General features: G+C 43.1%; 1 protein-coding gene across 1 annotated transcript in view; it reads left to right on the forward strand.

Moving 5' to 3' along the window:
- LOC137534040 (glutathione S-transferase omega-1-like) overlaps positions 1-17,600 on the forward strand; it is a 44,890-nt gene extending 27,290 nt beyond the window's left edge. Inside the window, exons 3-6 of the mRNA XM_068255366.1 lie at positions 3,963-4,185; positions 6,580-6,675; positions 12,696-12,802; positions 17,318-17,600. Of these exons, the coding sequence (XP_068111467.1) occupies positions 3,963-4,185; positions 6,580-6,675; positions 12,696-12,802; positions 17,318-17,474 (583 nt within the window). The 3' untranslated portion in view covers positions 17,475-17,600. The remainder of the gene's footprint in view (positions 1-3,962; positions 4,186-6,579; positions 6,676-12,695; positions 12,803-17,317) is intronic.
- Positions 17,601-18,804: the final 1,204 nt, after the last annotated feature.

The following is an 18,804-nucleotide window of genomic DNA, read 5'->3' on the forward strand; positions in this document are numbered from 1 at the left end:
TTCCTAGGTGCAGAATTAAATACCGAAGAAGATACAATTTCTCTGCCTCAGGAAAAAAGAGACAAGATTCGTTTGAAGATGTTAGATCTGATACATCGTCGAATAGTGCCGGCAAGGACTTGTATGCAGATCATAGGATTGATGTCGGCCACAATTCCAATGGTCAAGTGGGCGCATTGGCATCTTCGGCCATTACAAGTCAGTTTCTTAAATCAATGGAACAAGGTAGACATGGATCAGCGGATAGTTCTGACAAGGAAAGTCATTCAGTCTCTCAGTTGGTGGACAAAGGAGGAAAATTTAGGGAGATGTCGGACAATTCAACAGCCCTGCTGGAGCATAATAACTACAGATGCCAGTGCAATAGGATGGGGCGCAGTTTACTTGAATCACTTGGCGCAAGGTCGATGGTGGTTTCCGACAGTCAATATAGTATCAAACATAAAAAAAGGAAAAAGTTTGCGCTTGTGTGGATGAATGTGTTGCTGCTAGAGGTGGGGTCGGCTCAGACCCAATGATGAAGGGGAAAATGTGTATAGTACCTCAGCGCAAAAAGGGGTGTGGAACTTGCCCCGGGCTATGCAAGCTCACTCGAGATGTAAGCAGATGACAGTACAGTACCTTAATAGAGGTTACATCTAGCTGCCCAAATACTTGCTGTAATCCCGATCTCTGTATTTCAAGTAATCCCAAGGAAGGCATACAGCCGAAACTCGAGTCGGGAGAGGAGTCTACGTGTTTTATTACGTGCAATAAACAAGCTCTGCTTTTAGTAAGTGATTCCTAAGCGGTGGCCACTCATTTCGCTACTCTCTGCACTATATGTTGCCTATCTCTTTTTTAGGCTGTCCGGTGCGATTTTATTGGCGCACGGAACTACATTGCAGTGCAGCACGCACCCTACTGGCAGTAGGGCTGGACGGACCGGAAACAGGAAGTGGTAGAGCGAGCTAGCTCTTATCCCCCGCTGCTGTGGTATCGGGATTACTTGAAATACAGAGATCGGGATTACAGCAAGTATTTGGGCAGCTAGATGTAACCTCCTATTAAGGTACTGTACTGTCATCTGCTTACATCTCGAGTGAGCTTGCATAGCCCGGGGCAAGTTCCACACCCCTTTTTGCGCTGAGGTACTATAGTATCAAACATACTAGAGCTAAGAGCTGTCCTCCAGGCTTTACTTCACTTTCTACCCCTTCTACAAAGCAAGTCTGTTTTAGTCAAAATAGACAACACAGCCGCAGTAGCGTATGTGAAAAATCAGGGGGGAACGCACAGCAGAGCCCTCATGAGAGAACTGTCTCCAATCATGGAGCTAGCTCAGGAGAATTTCCAGGACATATCGGCAGTATACATTCCAGGGGTACTGAACGTAAAAGCGGATTTTCTATCCAGGTTCACCATAGACAACAACGAATGGTCGCTCCTTCCGTTGGTATTCAGATACATAACGAACCAGTGGGGCTGGCCGGAGGTGGATCTATTCGCCTCGAAGGACAATTGCAAAGTAAAGAAATACTTTTCAAGATACCAGGATCAAAACGCTCTGGCGACGGATGCATTGACGCAGTCATGGAACTTCAGGAAGGCTTACGCCTTCCCGCCAACTCCGCTGATATCCCGTTTCCTGCAGAAACTCAGAACTCGGTCTCTAAACAGTGTTAGCAGTAATTCCTCACTGGCCGGCAAGGCCTTGGTTTCCGCTACTCCTTCAAATGAGCACACAAGAGCCACTACTGTTGCCGCAGGTACCAGATCTATTATCACAGGGGAGAATCTACCATCAGAATCCAAAACGCCTACAGTTAATGGCGTGGAATTTGAAAGGCTTAGGCTATTGAGTTCAGGATGTTCAGAGGAAGTGGTAAATACTCTAATTAAGGCAAGGAAGCCTACTACCCTACATTCATATAATAGAGTGTGGAAAGCCTTTGCAGATTTTGCCCTTCAAGCACAATTCTCAATAGAAAGTTTTGAGGCAGCCAGTCTTTTGGCCTTCCTTCATAAAGGACTGCAAATGGGTTTAGCTTACTCCACTCTGAAAAGGCATGTGTCAGCGATTTCAGCTATATCTGGAGTCAGTTGGTCTAACCATGCATTGGTGAGATAATTCTTCAAGGCAGCAATAAAGCTAAGACCCCCATTAAAGCCTAAATTCCCGAAATGGGATTTACCAATAGTGCTAAGTTATTTGGAGAATGACCTTGCTGCTCATGACACATTGAGTATATATGACTTAACATTGAAGACTGCGTTCTTGATAGCCATCACATCCGGAAGAAGGGTGTCAGAGCTCCAGGCGTTAGGGTGTGGGGATCCCTATCTGATTTTTTTATGAGGACAGATTAGTCCTTCATCCTGTTCAGTCTTTTCTACCTAAGGTGACTACGACTTTCCATTTAAACCAAGAATGGACTCTGCCTAGTTTTAAAACTAAGGAAGATCAGACAAAATTGCATCAATTGGATGTACCCTCAACTGTCAAACATTACCTTGAAATGACGAAGGAATTTCGAGATTCAGACAGACTTTTCATAATCCCTAGCGGATATAGAAGGGGAAAGCCAGCTTCGTCAAGAACGATAGCTAAGTGGATAGTGACTCTAATTCAAAGGTCTTACAAAGCTAAAGGCTTCGTTCCACCGCAGGAAATATTGGCCCATTCTACGAGGAGTGTATCCTCCTCTTGGGCAAAGGCTGGAAAGGTAGCATTAGCTACAATCTGCAGAGCAGCTAACTGGGCGTCAGGGCATACCTTCATTAAACATTATTGTGTAGACCCAGCTCTGTTGTCATCTGTGGACTTTGGAAAGAAAATAATTTCCTCCACTGTTGCTACTGCAGTATGATTTGTATGCTGTTAATAAGTAAAGTTTGTTTTTCTGCATCCCACCCTTTTTCGTTTTATCTAGTTATTGCCCATTAGTATGCTGACATGGAGTTACCAGGGAATTTGGAAAATTGTATACTCACCTTCGGTAATTTTCCTTTCCTGGTAATCTCCATGTCAGCATACGATCCCACCCTATGCTGGCGGCTCGTTCTAGTTACAAGAATGTCAGTATGGGGTGGAGTAGGCCTTTTAACATCTTTGGACGTCCTACTGGGTCAAAGGGGGAGGGACTTTGCCCATTAGTATGCTGACATGGAGATTACCAGGAAAGGAAAATTACCGAAGGTGAGTATACAATTTTCCAAATTCTGTGGACAGGACTAGGAGTCTTTGTAACATGTTGTTTACATTCTTCTAGGTACATTGAAGAGCTTCTGAAGTTGTTCAGGCCTCATCAAGGCTGCTGCACACTACAAGAGCTTTTCTAAGCGCTTTGTGATTTTAAAAGCTCTTGCTAATGTTATCCTATATGTGTATTCACACTGGAGCCATGTGATTTTGTAAAAATCCCCCATAGCATTACATTAGCAAGAGCTTTTCAAATCTCTAGCATTTAAAAAGCTCTTGTAGTGTGAATCAGCCCTTACATTTGCAATATGAAGTCCTCTCAATTAAAGTTTGAGATTTCGATGCACTCCAAGCAAAGTTGTTTTCTTTTTTACAAAGCGGTTCTAACCTACTTAGCACGTCTAAAGTCTTTAGACGCGCTAACCAGGGTGCTAAGTAGGTCAGCACCGGGTTTCTCAATCAGATCACGCGCTAACTTTGCGCGCACTAAGTCCCATAGGCTTTAATGGGCACTTCGAACGGAGCGCCCTGCGCTCTGTGCAGTACGCGCGTAAAGTTTTATGCGCGAAAAGCTTGTTTAGACGTGCTAAGGGGGTTTTCACAGGCGTGCTAACAGTTAGCACCGCTTTGTGAATCAAGCCTATAGTGTAAGACTCTATTTCTTTTGCCGTTTTTATGCTGTACATGCCACAGATATGATGATGATGATGATGATTTGGATACAAACAAATTTAACCAAACACATGCGTTTTCCTATGCTTTTTTTTTTTTTTTTTTTCAGGCATGAAGTTGTGAACATAAATCTGAAGAGCAAGCCTGACTGGTTCTTTGAGAAGAGCCCCCAGGGCCTGGTACCTTCCCTTGAAACATCTGATGGGAAAATCATTTCTGAATCCCTAATTGTTTGTGAATACCTGGATGAAGCCTTTCCTGGAGTGAAGCTGTTTCCATCTGACCCTTACGAGAAAGCCCAACAGAAAATGGTCATGGAACAATTTAATGGAGTATGTATGATGGGCTCAGTTTTTGGTAGAGGGGGTATTTCATTGCTGTTGACTCTCTGTGGCACCAACACCAATGCAAAATATAAGGACTTCAGGCAGAAGCAAGGATGAGGATAGGCCAACGGTTGGGCTGGCGAAGACAGATAAGGTTAGTCTATGGTTCAAGAGTGGCAATAAGGAGGATCTGTTCTATCTCCTCAGTTTAAGCAGTGAAAGTGCTAGAAATTTAATTCACTCTAAATCCAATGAAGACGGGGAAAGCAGAAGTATGATGTCTTATGGTAATTTCTCACTGGTAACAACTGTAAACTAACTAAGGCGTATTACTAGTGATGCTCATCACGACCTTGTAATCACGGAATAGCTGTGATTCATGAGCATTTTTTCACTATCCGAATTCGTGATCGCTTCTCGAACACGGATTCAGTTCTGAATGCACTCATGATCGTGGTCCAAATCCGGGTCGTGATCATGGATTTAGCCATGATCATGGTCGTGATTAAAACCCGCCGACTTTAGCGGTTAATAGCAAAGCCCCCTTACATAATATAAACAACAAATTTGCAGGATATGTTAAGTAGAACAAGGAGAGATTTTTTTTCAAAAGACCTTATAGTTTTTGAGAAAATCGATTTTAAAGGATACCCGAACTGACATGTGACATGATGAGTTAGACATGGGTATGTACAGTGCCTAGCACACAAATACCTATGCTGTGTTCCTTTTTTTCTTTCTCTGCCTGAAACCGTTAAATATCAGGTATGTAAGTGGCTGACTCAGTCCTGACTCAGACAGGAAGTGACTACAGTGTGACCCTTACTGATAAGAAATTCCAACTATAAAGCACTTTCCTAGCAGAAAATGGCTTCTGAGAGCAAGAAAAAGGTAAAAATGGGAATTTCTTATCAGTGAGGGTCACACTGTAGTCACTTCCTGTCTGAGTCAGGACTGAGTCAGCCACTTACATACCTGATATTTAACTCTTTGAGACAGAGAAAGAAACAAAGGAACACAGCATAGTTATGTGTACTAGGCACTGTACATACACATGTCTATCTCATCATGTCATGTGTCCGTTTCAAAGGAAAATAGTATACATTCAAATGCGGTAAGTGACAGTTAATGCATTTACCGCATTTACATGTATACTTTTTCCTTTGAAAATGTAAAATCAATTTTGTCAAAAACTATAAGGTCTTTTTGAAATAAAAAATGTTTCCTCCTTGTTCCCACTGTTTTACTTAACATATCCTGCAAATTTGGTGTTTCTAGCAAGTAAGGGGGCTTTGCTATTAACCGCAAAAGTCGACAGGTTTTGGCGGTTTTTAATCACTAATACTTTATTTGAAATTTTAAAATCAATTTTCTCAAAAACTATTAGGTCTTTTTGAAAAAATTTTTTTTAAGTTGTAGCCACTGATCACCTTTATAATCCATGCAATTTTGGTGATTGTAGCATGTATGGGGGCTGTGCTATTAACGTTAAAGTAAAATCCGTGATCCCGAATTCTACATGTAATCACGGCTAAAATCCAAGTCGAAGCCGGAGCTCCGATTCAAATCCGGATCACGATCACGGCCTATCCGGATTTCGATTCTGCCGTGGCCGGATTTACTCGAATTCGTGATTGGGGAATATCCGAGCAACACTAAGTATTTCTTTTAGAAAAACTGCTTGATATAACCTTCTTCTCTCTATTATTATTTGTATAATTACTGCGCATTTATTTACTGTTGACATTTTTTGCAACAGTATAAAGAATCATGTCACCACTCACCAAATCTATGTCAGAGGACCGCATTAATTCCCACTACATTAAAATTTAAAAACTGGACTTACCTGGGGCTTCCTGCATGCCCCTCTCTCCCCCCCCCCCCCCTTCCCCATAGCCTGCGAGTCTAACTTTTGAATTTCCCCCTCAACTCATGGTCCCTTTAATAGTGTAGTGTCCCTGCCCCAGTCTACAGCAATTTTTTTCTTGGAGGGGGGGGGGGGGCAGTTAACTTACCAGCATGTTATCGAGATGGGAGATAAAACCACGCTCCCTCTTTTATTTCCAGTGGTGCCTCTTACTGCAGTTCTTGGTCTTATAGCCTAATGTGGGGCTTTGTGTATGCAGGCATCACCTTCTGTTATCTGTGGCAGCCAGGACCACGGCTAGAGACAAGTAGATACAGAAGAGATGTTGCAGTTCTGTTGCAGTGTAGACAAGGCCTCACCCTCTCATACTGCTGAGCTGTGGGCGGTAAGTAGTACAGGGTAGTGCTGTGCAAGTCGGTACAAACCGAGTGCATGAAGTTTTTAATTTTTTGTGTTCAGATAGGTTTCATTATTTTGGTACCTTTGTAAACTAACAAAAACAAATATGTGTGTACATAAATTGTATTTTTCAGATAATTGCTCCCTTTTATAAGCTTCTGACAAAGAAGACTGATGATGCAAGTGATGCAAAAGAGCAGTTCTTTCAGAAGTTCCTAAAACTGGAAGAGGTAGGAAGATGTTCTTTCTCACCAGTTATGGTAATGGAAATAACCTAATATCCATTATTATCCATTTCCATTCTTCACATTTAAAAAAAATGCCAGGGATGTACATTTCTGCTTCTCTTTCTCACACTGAGCCTGATTTATGGAGGCCACGATTAGCAACAATGCTTATTAAAGGGGAACTTCAGCCTAAACAAACATACAGTTATTAAGTTACATTAGTTATGTTAATTAGAATAGATAGGTAATATAATCTTTTACCCACCCTGTTTTTAAAAGTACAGGCAAATGTTTGTGATTCATGGGGGCTGCCATCTTTGTCATGGGGGCAGCCATCTTTTTGGTTGAAAGGAGGTGACAGGGAGCATGAGACACCGTTCCAACTGTCCTGTGTCCTGATCACCCCTCCCAGCTGCACACGCTAGGCTTCAAATGTCAAATTCAAAATGTAAAAAAAAAATTGCACCAAAACAGCAGAATGAGAACAACAACATCAGAAATCCCATCATGCTTTGCACAGCATAAGGGGAAAACTGCCCGGGCAGTTTTCTTCTGTGCAGCTAAAAATGAGGCTTGTATAAGAGAAACAAAGTTCTGATGCTGTGAAACTGTTAGGCTGCTTTCACAGTGGGACGTTACAGGCGCACGTTAGTGCAGCCTGTAACGCAGCCCCACCGCACAGTAATGAAAAATCAATGGGCTTGTTCACACTGCCCACGTTGCGTTGCATTGTAACGCAGCAAAGTGCTGCATGCTGTGCGTTCTATGCGGCTAAGCCGCGTTAGACTGTTTGCACATGCTCAGTCATGTTGGGGAGGAGGGGAGAGCGGCCGGGCATGGCTAATTAATATTCACTGCACTCAGTGAGGTGCAGTGTTTACTTCCTGGAGCGGCCGCTCTGTGCGGTGATTGGCCGGGCGGGACCACGTGATGCCGCATGCGTCCAAGAGTACGCAACATGGCATCACGGACGCCAAAGTGAGCTGCACAACGTGGCTCACTCTGACGTCCACATCAGAGAGCACCAGGCGTTGCGTTAGGGGCACGTTATGTGCCCTATAACGTCCCCTAAATGCAACGTCCTGGTGTGTAACTAGCCTTGAAACACCAGGCCTTTTCAGTGCTGCTGAGTAGATTTTTAGTCTGGAGGTTGACTTTAAGGATGAGGAAGCCCCAGTGAGTGTGCCAACCTACAACCATCATCATCACATAGTACATTCATTAAGGCAAACCTGAAGCAAAAAAAAAACCTATGATATAATGAATTGTATGTGTAATACAGATAATGAATAGGACATTAGTAGCGAAGAAAAAAGTCTCATTTTTATAGTTGTATAGCTGTTTTTCTTATAGCATTGCAGCATTCTGTCATATTTGCAGTATACAAACCACACTCTGGGCCATATGCAATTCTCTTTTTCACCTGAGTTTTCTCCTAGGAGATAAATTTTCATCTTCGATTTTAAATAACTTTCCAGCACTTTTCAACGAAAAAAAAGTACCAAACAGTAGGTGAAAAAGTACTATCAAAATTATTTTGAGCATTTTCTCGCTTTCTTGTGGCTTAAAAGGCATTTTACAAATATCATATAGGAGAAAACTCAGGTGAAAAAGTAAATTGCATATGGGCCTCTGTATTTTAATCTATAAAACAGAGCAGAGCTAATGACCCTTTGAACTTTCCTGCAGTAAAACCTTATCTCAAACCTGTCTCTCACTGCTTCTTTGTTGTTTAACCCTCCTGGCGGTCAATTAAAACCACCAGGGGGCAGCGCAGCACTATTTAAAAAAAAAAAAAAATTTAAATCATGTAGCTAGCCTAGCGCTAGCTACATGACAGCCGCTGTGCATCCCCTCACCCTCTTCGATCGCCTCCGGCGATCAAGCCCATCCAGAAATCCTGTTCTGAACGGGATTTCCATTAGGGCTTCCCCCGTCACCATGGCGACGGGCGGGATGACGTCACCGACGTTATCAACATCGTGATGTCAAAGGGAGTCCCGATCTACCCCTCAGCGCTACCTGGCACTGATTGGCCAGGCAGCGCATAGGGTCTGGGGGAGGAAACGGCGCGGCGGGTAGTGGTGAATCGTCGTGGAGCGGCAGCGATCGGGCAGTACACGCAGCTAGCAAAGTGCTAGCTGCGTGTACCAAAAAAAAATTATGCAAATCGGCCAAGCAGGGCCTGAGAAATCCTCCTGCGCAGCATAGCCCAGCTCAGCTCGGGCTTACCGCCAGGAAGGTTAGAGACACTGAAGTGAAAAAAATTATATGATTTTTATGCGTAATACAGCTAAGAAATAAAACATTAGGAGCAGAGACATAAGTCTAATGTTTCCAGTACGGGAAGAGCTAAGAAACTCCAGTTGTTATCTATGCAAAAAAGCCATTGAGCTCCAGTAGCTGAAGCCTATGGCAGCCGATCGCGCTGATTGGCTGGCAGGGGGATGGAGGGTCTGGAGGAAAAAAAAAAAAAAGAGTACATTTATTAGGAAAAATAAATATTTACAAAAAAAATAAATAAACATTGGGGGAGCGATCAGACCCCACCAACAGAAAGCACTGTTGGTGGGGAGAAAAGGGAGAATCACTTGTGTGCTGAGTTGTGCGCCTCTGCAGTGGCCCATTTTGTAAAAAATGGCCTGGTCTTCAGTGCCGGATTTGTACTTTTTACCGCCCAAGGCCCACTATCACCAGCTGCCCCCTGATAACAGTATCCGAAACTCCCCCCTTCCCCCCAACACAGCAGGGATTACATTGTAGGCTTCTCTAAAGACAATTAGTAAAGTGATGGCAGGGATTACATTATAAACTTCTCTGAGGACAGTTAGTGACATGATGGCAGTGACTAGATTGTATGCTCCTTGGCAAGTGGCACATTCAGTGAGTGACAGGCAGATCAGAAATCACTGTAAGTGTCTGTTCACAGCCCCTTCATCCCCTGAGTGCCAGTTCCGACTGTTGCCAGCCGCCCACTGCTATGTGCAAACTCTGTGTAGCAGGATGAATGTTTAGCAGGCTAAGTGCTACTACCACCCTGCTGCCCACAGCCCGCCCCTCACTTTCTTGGTGCCCTAGGCCATGGCCTATGGGACCATGCCTGAAATCCGGCCATGCTGGTCTTTAGGGTGGGGTTTAAGCCCTTGATCCTTAAGTGGTTAAACAGTTCTGACCAGCAGGGGGAACAGTTCTGCATGATATTAAGAAAATTCTTAAATCCTACTTAATAGCGGCAGTTTAGCATTAATTTCTAGAACTGCTCTACAGTTAAGAAAAGTGCAAATCCATTCCTAAACTGCATCAGTTTAAGAAGCGCTTAATAGCTCTTCTACAGATTTTGCGGTGTAGACTAGACATGATTTGTGAAGTGCTCCTCCCCCTGCTGCATCCTGTAAAGCTGTTCTGTGCTTAATCCTTCCAGTGCTGGACATTGATGAAATACAGCAGGTGTATTGGTTACCTCAGCAACAGCAATTTACCTTACACACTGCACTGTCTGAGAAACCTTCTTAACTTCTCCTATTTAAAGGTCCACTATCGCGAAATTCATAAAATTTAAAATGCATGTTAACACATACAAATAAGAAGTATGTTTCTCCCTGAGTAAAGTGAGCCGAAAATTACTTTTCTCCTATTTTGCTGTCACTTACTGTACGTAGTATAAATCCGACAGAATCAACAGGTTTTGGACTAGCCCATCTCCTCATGGGGGATTCTCATGGTTTCTTTTAGTCTCAAAAGCACTTAGCGATTGGCAGTTACTCTGCCCAACTGCCAAAAAAGTTTTGGGAGGCAAAGCAGGGAGGCTGGCCAGCATTATTGTGTAAATTATTTTCAGGGAATGTCTTTATAAAGAATAAAACCCTTGCTGGTAATCCCTCATGAAGAGATGGACTAGTTCTAAACCTGTCGGTTCTGACTGTAAGTGACAACAACATAGGAAAAAAGTAATGTATGTCTCATTTTACTCTAGAAGAAACATACGTCTTATTTGTATATGTTTACATGTATTTTAAAGTCTACAATTTTCACGATTGTGGTCCATTAAAGGGATACTGTAGGGGGGTCAGGGGAAAATGAGTTGAACTTACCCGGGGCTTCTAACGGTCCCCCGCAGACATCCTGTGTTGGCGCAGCCACTCACCGATGCTCCAGCCCCGCCTCCGGTTCACTTCTGGAATTTCAGACTTTAAAGTCTGAAAACCACTGCGCCTGCGTTGCCGTGTCCTCGATCCCGCTGATGTCATCAAGAGCGCACAGCGCAGGCCCAGTATGGTCTGTGTCTGCGCAGTACACTCCTGGTGACATCAGCGGGAGCGAGGACACGGGCGTGCAGGCACAGTGGTTTTCTGACTTAAAAGTCAGAAATTCCAGAAGTGAACTGGAGGCGGGGCCGGAGCATCGGTGAGTGGCTGCGCCAACACAGGATGTCTGCAGGGGACCATTAGAAGCCCCGGGTAAGTTCAGCTCATTTTCCCCCGACCCCCCCCCCCCCCCCTACAGTATCCCTTTAAGAACAGTTTTAAAAGGAAACTGCACTATTTGTCTGTTTCAGACATATTAAGAAATCACCAGAGGATTTAAAAAAAACTACCAATATTTTAACTCAGACACTCTTGATAAATGTCCCCCCATGGAACTTACCACTGCATCCTTCTTTATTTAACAATTCTATTGCTGTTGTCCATATTCCACCGGTAAAGATCTTTAGTGTAACGTGGAAACTATTCATTGGCAGTTTCCAGCAATACAGTCTAGCAGTGGGTAGTTAGCTTAAAGAGGAACTGCAGCCTAAACAAACATACTGTCATTAAGTTACATTAGTTATGTTAATTAAAATAGATAGGTAATATAATCTCTTACCCACCCTGTTTTAAAAGAACAGGCAAATGTTTGATTTCATGAGGGCAGCCATCTTTTTGGTTGAAAGGAGATGACAGGGAGCGTAAGACACAGTTCCAACTGTCCTGTGTGCTGATCATCCCCTCCCAGTTGCTAGGCAACGTGAACAACAACATAGGAAATCCCATCATGCTTTGCACAGCATCAGGGGAAAAAAGCCCGGGCAGTTTTCTTTGATGGGTGGAGCTTAGCTAAAAATGCAGCTAAAAATAAGGCTTGGGTAAGAAAAACAAAGTTCTGATGCTGTGAAACTGTTAAAGAATCACCAAGCCTTTTCAGTTCTGCGGAGTAGATTTTTAGTCCGGAGGTTCACTTTAAAGTGGATCCGGGATAAAACTTTTACTCATTGCATAATTGTGTTCCTTTCATATAGTTTGTAGGGCATTCCTCAAGCCAAATACTTTTTTGTTTTGTTTTAATACTCTAATTCCCTATAAACTAAACAAGCCTCACCCACAGCTTTCTCCAGTGCCTTGGCACTTTCAGACTCATGTAGCAAGGGCTTATGGGAGCTCAGTCTGGGCAGGAGGAGGAGGAGGTTACTAGCCAGAGATTTCAGAGGCAAAGGGGAGGAGGGAGGAGTGAAGTTCTCACAGGCTGAGGGCTGGAGATGCTATCAGCTTGCCTGTGTGTAATGTGACAAATAGAGCATGGCTGCCCTCATTGGATCACAGGAATAAATAATCCATAAACTGTTGAAGCTGTTTGCAGCTAGATTTGCTGTGTAAATGATCTAAACTTTAGATAAGATATATAGACAAGCTACTTGATATAGTTAGTTTTTCATCTCAGATCCGCTTTAAGAAATTCTGAGTGATGTGCAAGAGATAACAATGCAGAAAATTGACAACATTTAGTTTAGGGGTTGTCTCTGTTGAGTGGACAGCAATCTCCTGCTCCTCTTATTGCTGTATACTACTCTTTGGAAATCATTGAAATAATTTCTGTATGTACTAATTAACAAAATAAGACTGTTTAGCAGAGAAAGGCATACAGATTACTGGTGACCAGGTCATATTTTACATGAGGTAGTTCAAATCTGTCTGACATTAGAAATTGCTGATGTGGGTGACAACTCTTTTTTTTGTTAAAGCCTTTTCTTCTTATTGAATTATCTTTAGATATTGGCCAAGAAGAAGACCCCCTACTTTGGTGGAGCAACTTTAGCCATGGTCGATTTTATGATATGGCCCTGGTTTGAGTTCTTTGACTTTCTTGGTTTGAACTAGTAAGAAAATACTGTATATTTATTAACTGGTGGGGATGAGCAACTATATGTGTGGTGAGGATAGGTAAAGTTTAACTTTGTTCACATCGAACATGCAGTTGGGTGCAGGCTGTACAATGAACTTTGTATAAAGTACAGTATATCCACCATAGGTGTTATTTAACTAATTGTCTAACCCTAGAGGAGTTATTTTAAGGGTACATTATTTATACTTTTCCGGCCCTCGGCAAACTTTTTTTGCGGCTCCCCCTCTGTGAGCCTGCTGATTACTCCACCTGGAGCCCCCTCTTCCTCATGTCACATCCATGTAAAGCAGTCTGCTTTTATGTACAGCTCCCTTCTTCTACGTGTTGGTGCCCATTTGCAGCCTCCTTTTTTCCACTTATAGCCTCCTGCTCCAGATGAAGGCACCCCCTTCTTCCATGTCTAGCCGGCCCCTTGGGCAGCAGCCGCCAAAGGCCTGAGCCTTTATGGCCCTTCCAGAAATATGGCTCTGCTTTTATTTAGGAAACTCAAAGGTAAAGTCTGGGAAATCTACTCCACCGGGTTCCAATGCTTTAGAAAAGACCTAAGTGAGAGGGTTTTTCATTTTAAATTTTCATTTTAAATGCAAGTATGGCCTGAATCTTTCACTGATATTGGTGTGTTTGTATTACAGTACTCAGTGTAATGAGGTAGATTCATAAAACTTTTCATGAATTATCTCTCCTTACTACTTTCTCACTAGAGATCAGCCCGGTTTCTATGGGCGTGCGATACGTGCAATCGCCCGGGGCACTGGATTGTTGCGGCAGGAGCTGGGCGCAGAGGTAGTGGGAGCGGGTATAATAATAACTCACCTTCGTTCGGCCGATCCCACGCTGCTTCAATGTACTTCCTTTCCCGGCATCTGTCTCAGTAACAGCGCCCCCTGTGATGATGTTCCGCATGTCAACACAGGGGGCGCTGTTACTGAGACAGATGCCGGGAAAGGAAGTACATTGAAGCAGCGTGAGATTGGCTATTCTGCTGAAGAAAGGTGAGTTATTACTATTATGCCCGCTCCCACCACCACTGCAGCACCTACCTATCTAAGCTATACTGCAGCACCTACCTACCTAATCTATACTGCAGCACCTACCTATCTACCTAATCTATACTGCAGCACCTTCCTACCTACCTAACCTATACTGCAGCACCTACCTACCTAACCTATACTGCAGCACCTACCTACCTAACCTATACTGCAGCACCCACCTATCTAAGCTATACTGCAGCACCTACCTACCTAAGCTATACTGCAGCACCTACCTACCTACCTAATCGATACTGCAGCACCTACCTACCTAAGCTATACTGCAGCACCTACCTACCTAAGCTATACTGCAGCACCTACCTACCTACCTAATCTATACTGCAGCACCTGCCTAGCTACCTAATCTATACTGCAGCACCTACTTACCTAACCTATACTGCAGCACCTACCTACCTAACCTATACTGCAGCACCTACCTACCTACCTACCTAACCTATACTGCAGCACCTACCTATCTAACCTATACTGCAGCACCTACCTAACCTATACTGCAGAACCTACCTATCTAAGCTATACTGCAGCACCTACCTACCTAATCTATACTGCAGCACCTACCTACCTAACCTATACTGCAGCACCTACCTACCTACCTAACCCATACTGCCGCACCTACTTAACCCTCTACTGCAGCACCTACCTACCTAACCCATACTGCAGCACCTACCTACCTAACCTATACTGCAGCACCTACCTATCTAAGATATACTGCAGCACCTACCTATCTAAGATATACTGCAGCACCTACCTATCTAAGATATACTGCAGCACCTACCTATCTAAGATATACTGCAGCACCTACCTACCTAATCTATACTGCAGCACCTACCTACCTAACCTATACTGCAGCACCTACCTACCTACCTAATCTATACTGCAGAACCTACCTACCTACCTACCTAATCTATACTGCAGCACCTACCTACCTACCTAATCTATACTGCAGCACCTACCCTCCTAATCTATACTGCAGCACCTACCTACCTAATCTATACTGCAGCACCTACCTACCTACCCTATACTGCAGCACCTACCTACCTACCCTATACTGCAGCACCTACCTACCTACCTAATCTATACTGCAGCACCTACCTACCTAATCTATACTACAGCACCTACCTACCCTATACTGCAGCACCTACCTACCTAATCTATACTGCAGCACCTATCTACCTACCTAACCTATACTGGTACCTACCTATCTAAGCTATACTGCAGTCACCTTCCTAATAAGATATACTGCAATCACTTACCTGCCTAACCTATGCAGCAGTCACTTACCTACCTAACCTATACTGCAATCACTTACCTACCTAACCTTTACTGCAGTCACCTACCTAACCTATACTGGCACCTACCTATCTAACCTATACTGCAGTAACTTACCTACCTAAACTATACTGCAGTCACCTACCTATCTAACCTATACTGCAGGCACCTAGCTAATTAACACATAATGGTGGCACCTACGTAGCTAACCTATACTGTGGGCACCTATACCTAGCTCCACGGGGGGGGGGGGGGGGGAGATTTTTACACCCTCGCCCTGGGTGAAATTTGGCCTAGAAACTGCCCTGCTAGAGATGGTCATTGAGGTACAAATAATTCCAAGTTGATGCGAGATTTTGAAAATTCTGTATGCAAATGTATGCAGCTTAAAAATGGACCAGTTGAATCTTACCAAGTTGTATTTCGATTGGTCAATTTTCAAGCTACATACATTTGCATGTAACTTTGGCTTGTTTTGTACTTTTTTGCTTTATGGGTAATTAAAACAGCTGTATATAGATAAGGTCAAAAAGAGATAAGGACCTGTATGCAAATAACTTTTTCTCCTGAGTTTTATCCTAAGTGATATATTCAAAGTTGTCAATAATATGCCTTTTACATCCCCAGCAAGCAAGAAAATAATTTGAATAGTTTTGATGGTACATTTCCACCTATGTTTTGTTGTTTTTTTCAATTGCAAAGTGCTGCAAAGTTATGCTAAATAGGAGATAAAAAATTATCTCCTAGGAGAAAACTTAGGGGAAAAAGTTAATTGTATATGGATCAAGGTGAGATAATAAGTTCTGCGAATCAACTGTCCTTCCTACTTTAACCACTTCAGGTTCTGGAGTTTTTACTCCTTAAAGGAAACATCAGGCAATCTAGGGAAAATTAGATGTACTTACCCAGGGCTTCCTCCAGCCCCTGGCAGCCGATATGTCCCTCACCGCAGCTCCGATGTCCTGGGGTTCACTCTTACCCCGTTAGTTCGGCATCTACTACACCTGCGTGAGAGCCGCTCGCAGTCACACTGACGTCATCTGGAGTGTTCTGCGCAGACACAATAGTTTGGCGCCTGAGCAGAACACTCCAAATGTCGTGAGCGCGAGCAGCTCTCGTGCAGGGGCAGTAGATGCTAAACTGGCAAGGTCAGCATCTCCAACCGAGCGGACCCCGGCACGCCGGAGCTGTGGCGGGGACATATCAGCTGCCAGGGGCTGGAGGAAGCCCCAGGTAAATACATCTCATTTTCCCTTGATTGCCTGATGTTTCCTTTAAGGTCCCTGACACTTTTGGCATTGTTATTACAATAACTTTTGCAAAACTTTGGGTAATAATTTTTTTTCTAGAATTGTTATATTTTATAGACATTATATAGGGAAAATAGGTGTAAATGCTTAAAATATATATTTAAAAAAATGTTTCACACTTCCTAATTTTCACATAAGTGCCACAATTACAAAACACCTCAAAATATATTTTTGGGCTCTTCCCGGTTAAAATGATACTACATATGCCATATTACATTACAATATCACCAGCCTGTGCATCTGTAGTGATCAAATGCGATTGCTAGAGTGCAAAGTTTAGGAATCCCAGAGCTTTGATGCATCGCTAGGCACAACACAAAAATGCATTTGTACAGGATTGGGGCCCTGAACTGTCAACCAAGCGATTGCATCTGATTGTTTTAGGTGGCAGTCATTAATCAATGGGGGATTTATTTTTATTTGATTTAATGTATATAGGTGCCTTTTCACTTTTTTTTGTCCACTAGATGTCTCCCCACTTTATTCCCGTGTACTGTGAACAGTACACAGGAACTGTGTTGTGTGCGTTTTTACTTTCACTTTGTCAATGACCACCAGCATCTCACTGATGCCGGTGATCATTGATTTACAGGCATTTTGATCAGCTTTGGGAACACATGTTCCCATTCCCCGACTGGGCGGTGATGAGAACCCAAGTGATTGCTGTTAGGTGCGTATGTCTATGCCCCTGGAGCTAAGATGTTGATCTTAAGGCCAAGTATACATGAATCAAGGAGTTAATTGGCTAGGTAGGGGTTAGCATGAGTTTATTTGTTTATAAAGTATTACAAATTTGGAAACGCAAATATATTATTAATTTGAAAGTGCTTTTTTTATACCTCAAATCTTTCTAATATTTTTCAGTATTTTTGAGAAGGCTCCACACATGAAAGCTTGGCGTGACCTCATGTTTCAGAACCCAGTTGTCAAGGAGACCTGTCATGAGCCACATATTATCCAGGGGTTTTTCAAACTCTACTTCCAGGAGAGTGTCGAAGCTGCAGATTATGGTCTTAACTAAGATCAGTGTCACCGAACCCGGAAATCTGTGCTTTCACTTTGAGATTTATGTCTTCTGTTTCATTCAATTTGAAGCTTTTATTTTCTATGGGCAAGAATGCATTAAAACGTATCTAAACTTGCATAATCTCATTATTCCTTGGTATTTAATTGTATTTAATCAGACTGTAAAAAATTACTCAGCTTCTGTAGAAAAGACCATTCCCCCACCAAAAAATAAATAAATACATATTTCTTTTGCAGGTGAATCTTATTCAACTTTTAAAGTAGTACAACAAATAAGTGTGTCTTTGTTATCTGGAACTGACGGTAGGCTCAGATTTACATCACAGGAGCCAGATCATAGGCACAGATTTCCTGGCACCTTAGACTTCACCTTCCATGAACCTACAAGCCCCCGCCAAAACCGCACCACAAGTGTGCTGGATGGCCCAGCTGTCACTTCTCCCTCACTTCCCTTGCCTCTCATACGTAGCTACAGGTGCCCCTTAATACTGAGGGTACTCCTAGCTACCTAATACTAAGTAGTTAGTGGTGCCCCGAACTGAAGGGAGATCTCATCAGTGGAATGCTGAGAGCAGGATAAGTAACCTCTTATTTACACTCTGCTTGGCATTCCGTATAGGGAAGGAGGGAGAGAGGCACTAGGGGAGAGGTGTGAGCCGCCTTTCCATCATCAGGCGCCTGTAGGCACATGTCTACAGTGCCTTATGATAAATCTGGCCATGACTGACAGGGATCAGGTGATACTAGATATGTATGTTTTCTGGTTGCTTGAGACTCAATTTTAAAGAGAAACTGTAACCAAGGATTGAACTTAATCCCAATCAGTAGCTGATACCCCCTTTCCCAGGGGGCTCTGTATGGCTGATATTGTGGTGAAACCCCTCCCATAGTATGATGTCAGCACCAAAGTGCTATTCCAGAATTTCAGCATTTTTTTCGTGGCATACAATCCAAGAAGTTGTATCAGTATTTTTCAATATCTCCGTTTGGATTGCCTCTCCAATTCTACTCAGAAACAATTTGACAGTATTTTTTTCTCCTACCTTTTGGTGCTTTTTCAATTGCAGAATGCTGAAAAAAATGTAAATAGAAGATGAAAAAACATCTCCTAGGAGAAAACTTTAAAAGGATGCACAGTATTGCTGCTGTGACATTTCTATATGCTGCACCTTTGGGGAGTACAGTGACATGGCAACTAGTACCCTTAGCTTCCAGTGCAAGGGTACCAGGCTCATTCTCACACAGGACATTATCAGTATGAGGTTTGTAGACTCTCCCCATGTTCCTACATCCTAAAAATTGAAGGGTACAGTAATTAGGTACCC

Source organism: Hyperolius riggenbachi, chromosome 10 (assembly GCF_040937935.1).
Source record: "Hyperolius riggenbachi isolate aHypRig1 chromosome 10, aHypRig1.pri, whole genome shotgun sequence".
In the NCBI taxonomy this organism is placed as follows: domain Eukaryota; kingdom Metazoa; phylum Chordata; class Amphibia; order Anura; family Hyperoliidae; genus Hyperolius; species Hyperolius riggenbachi.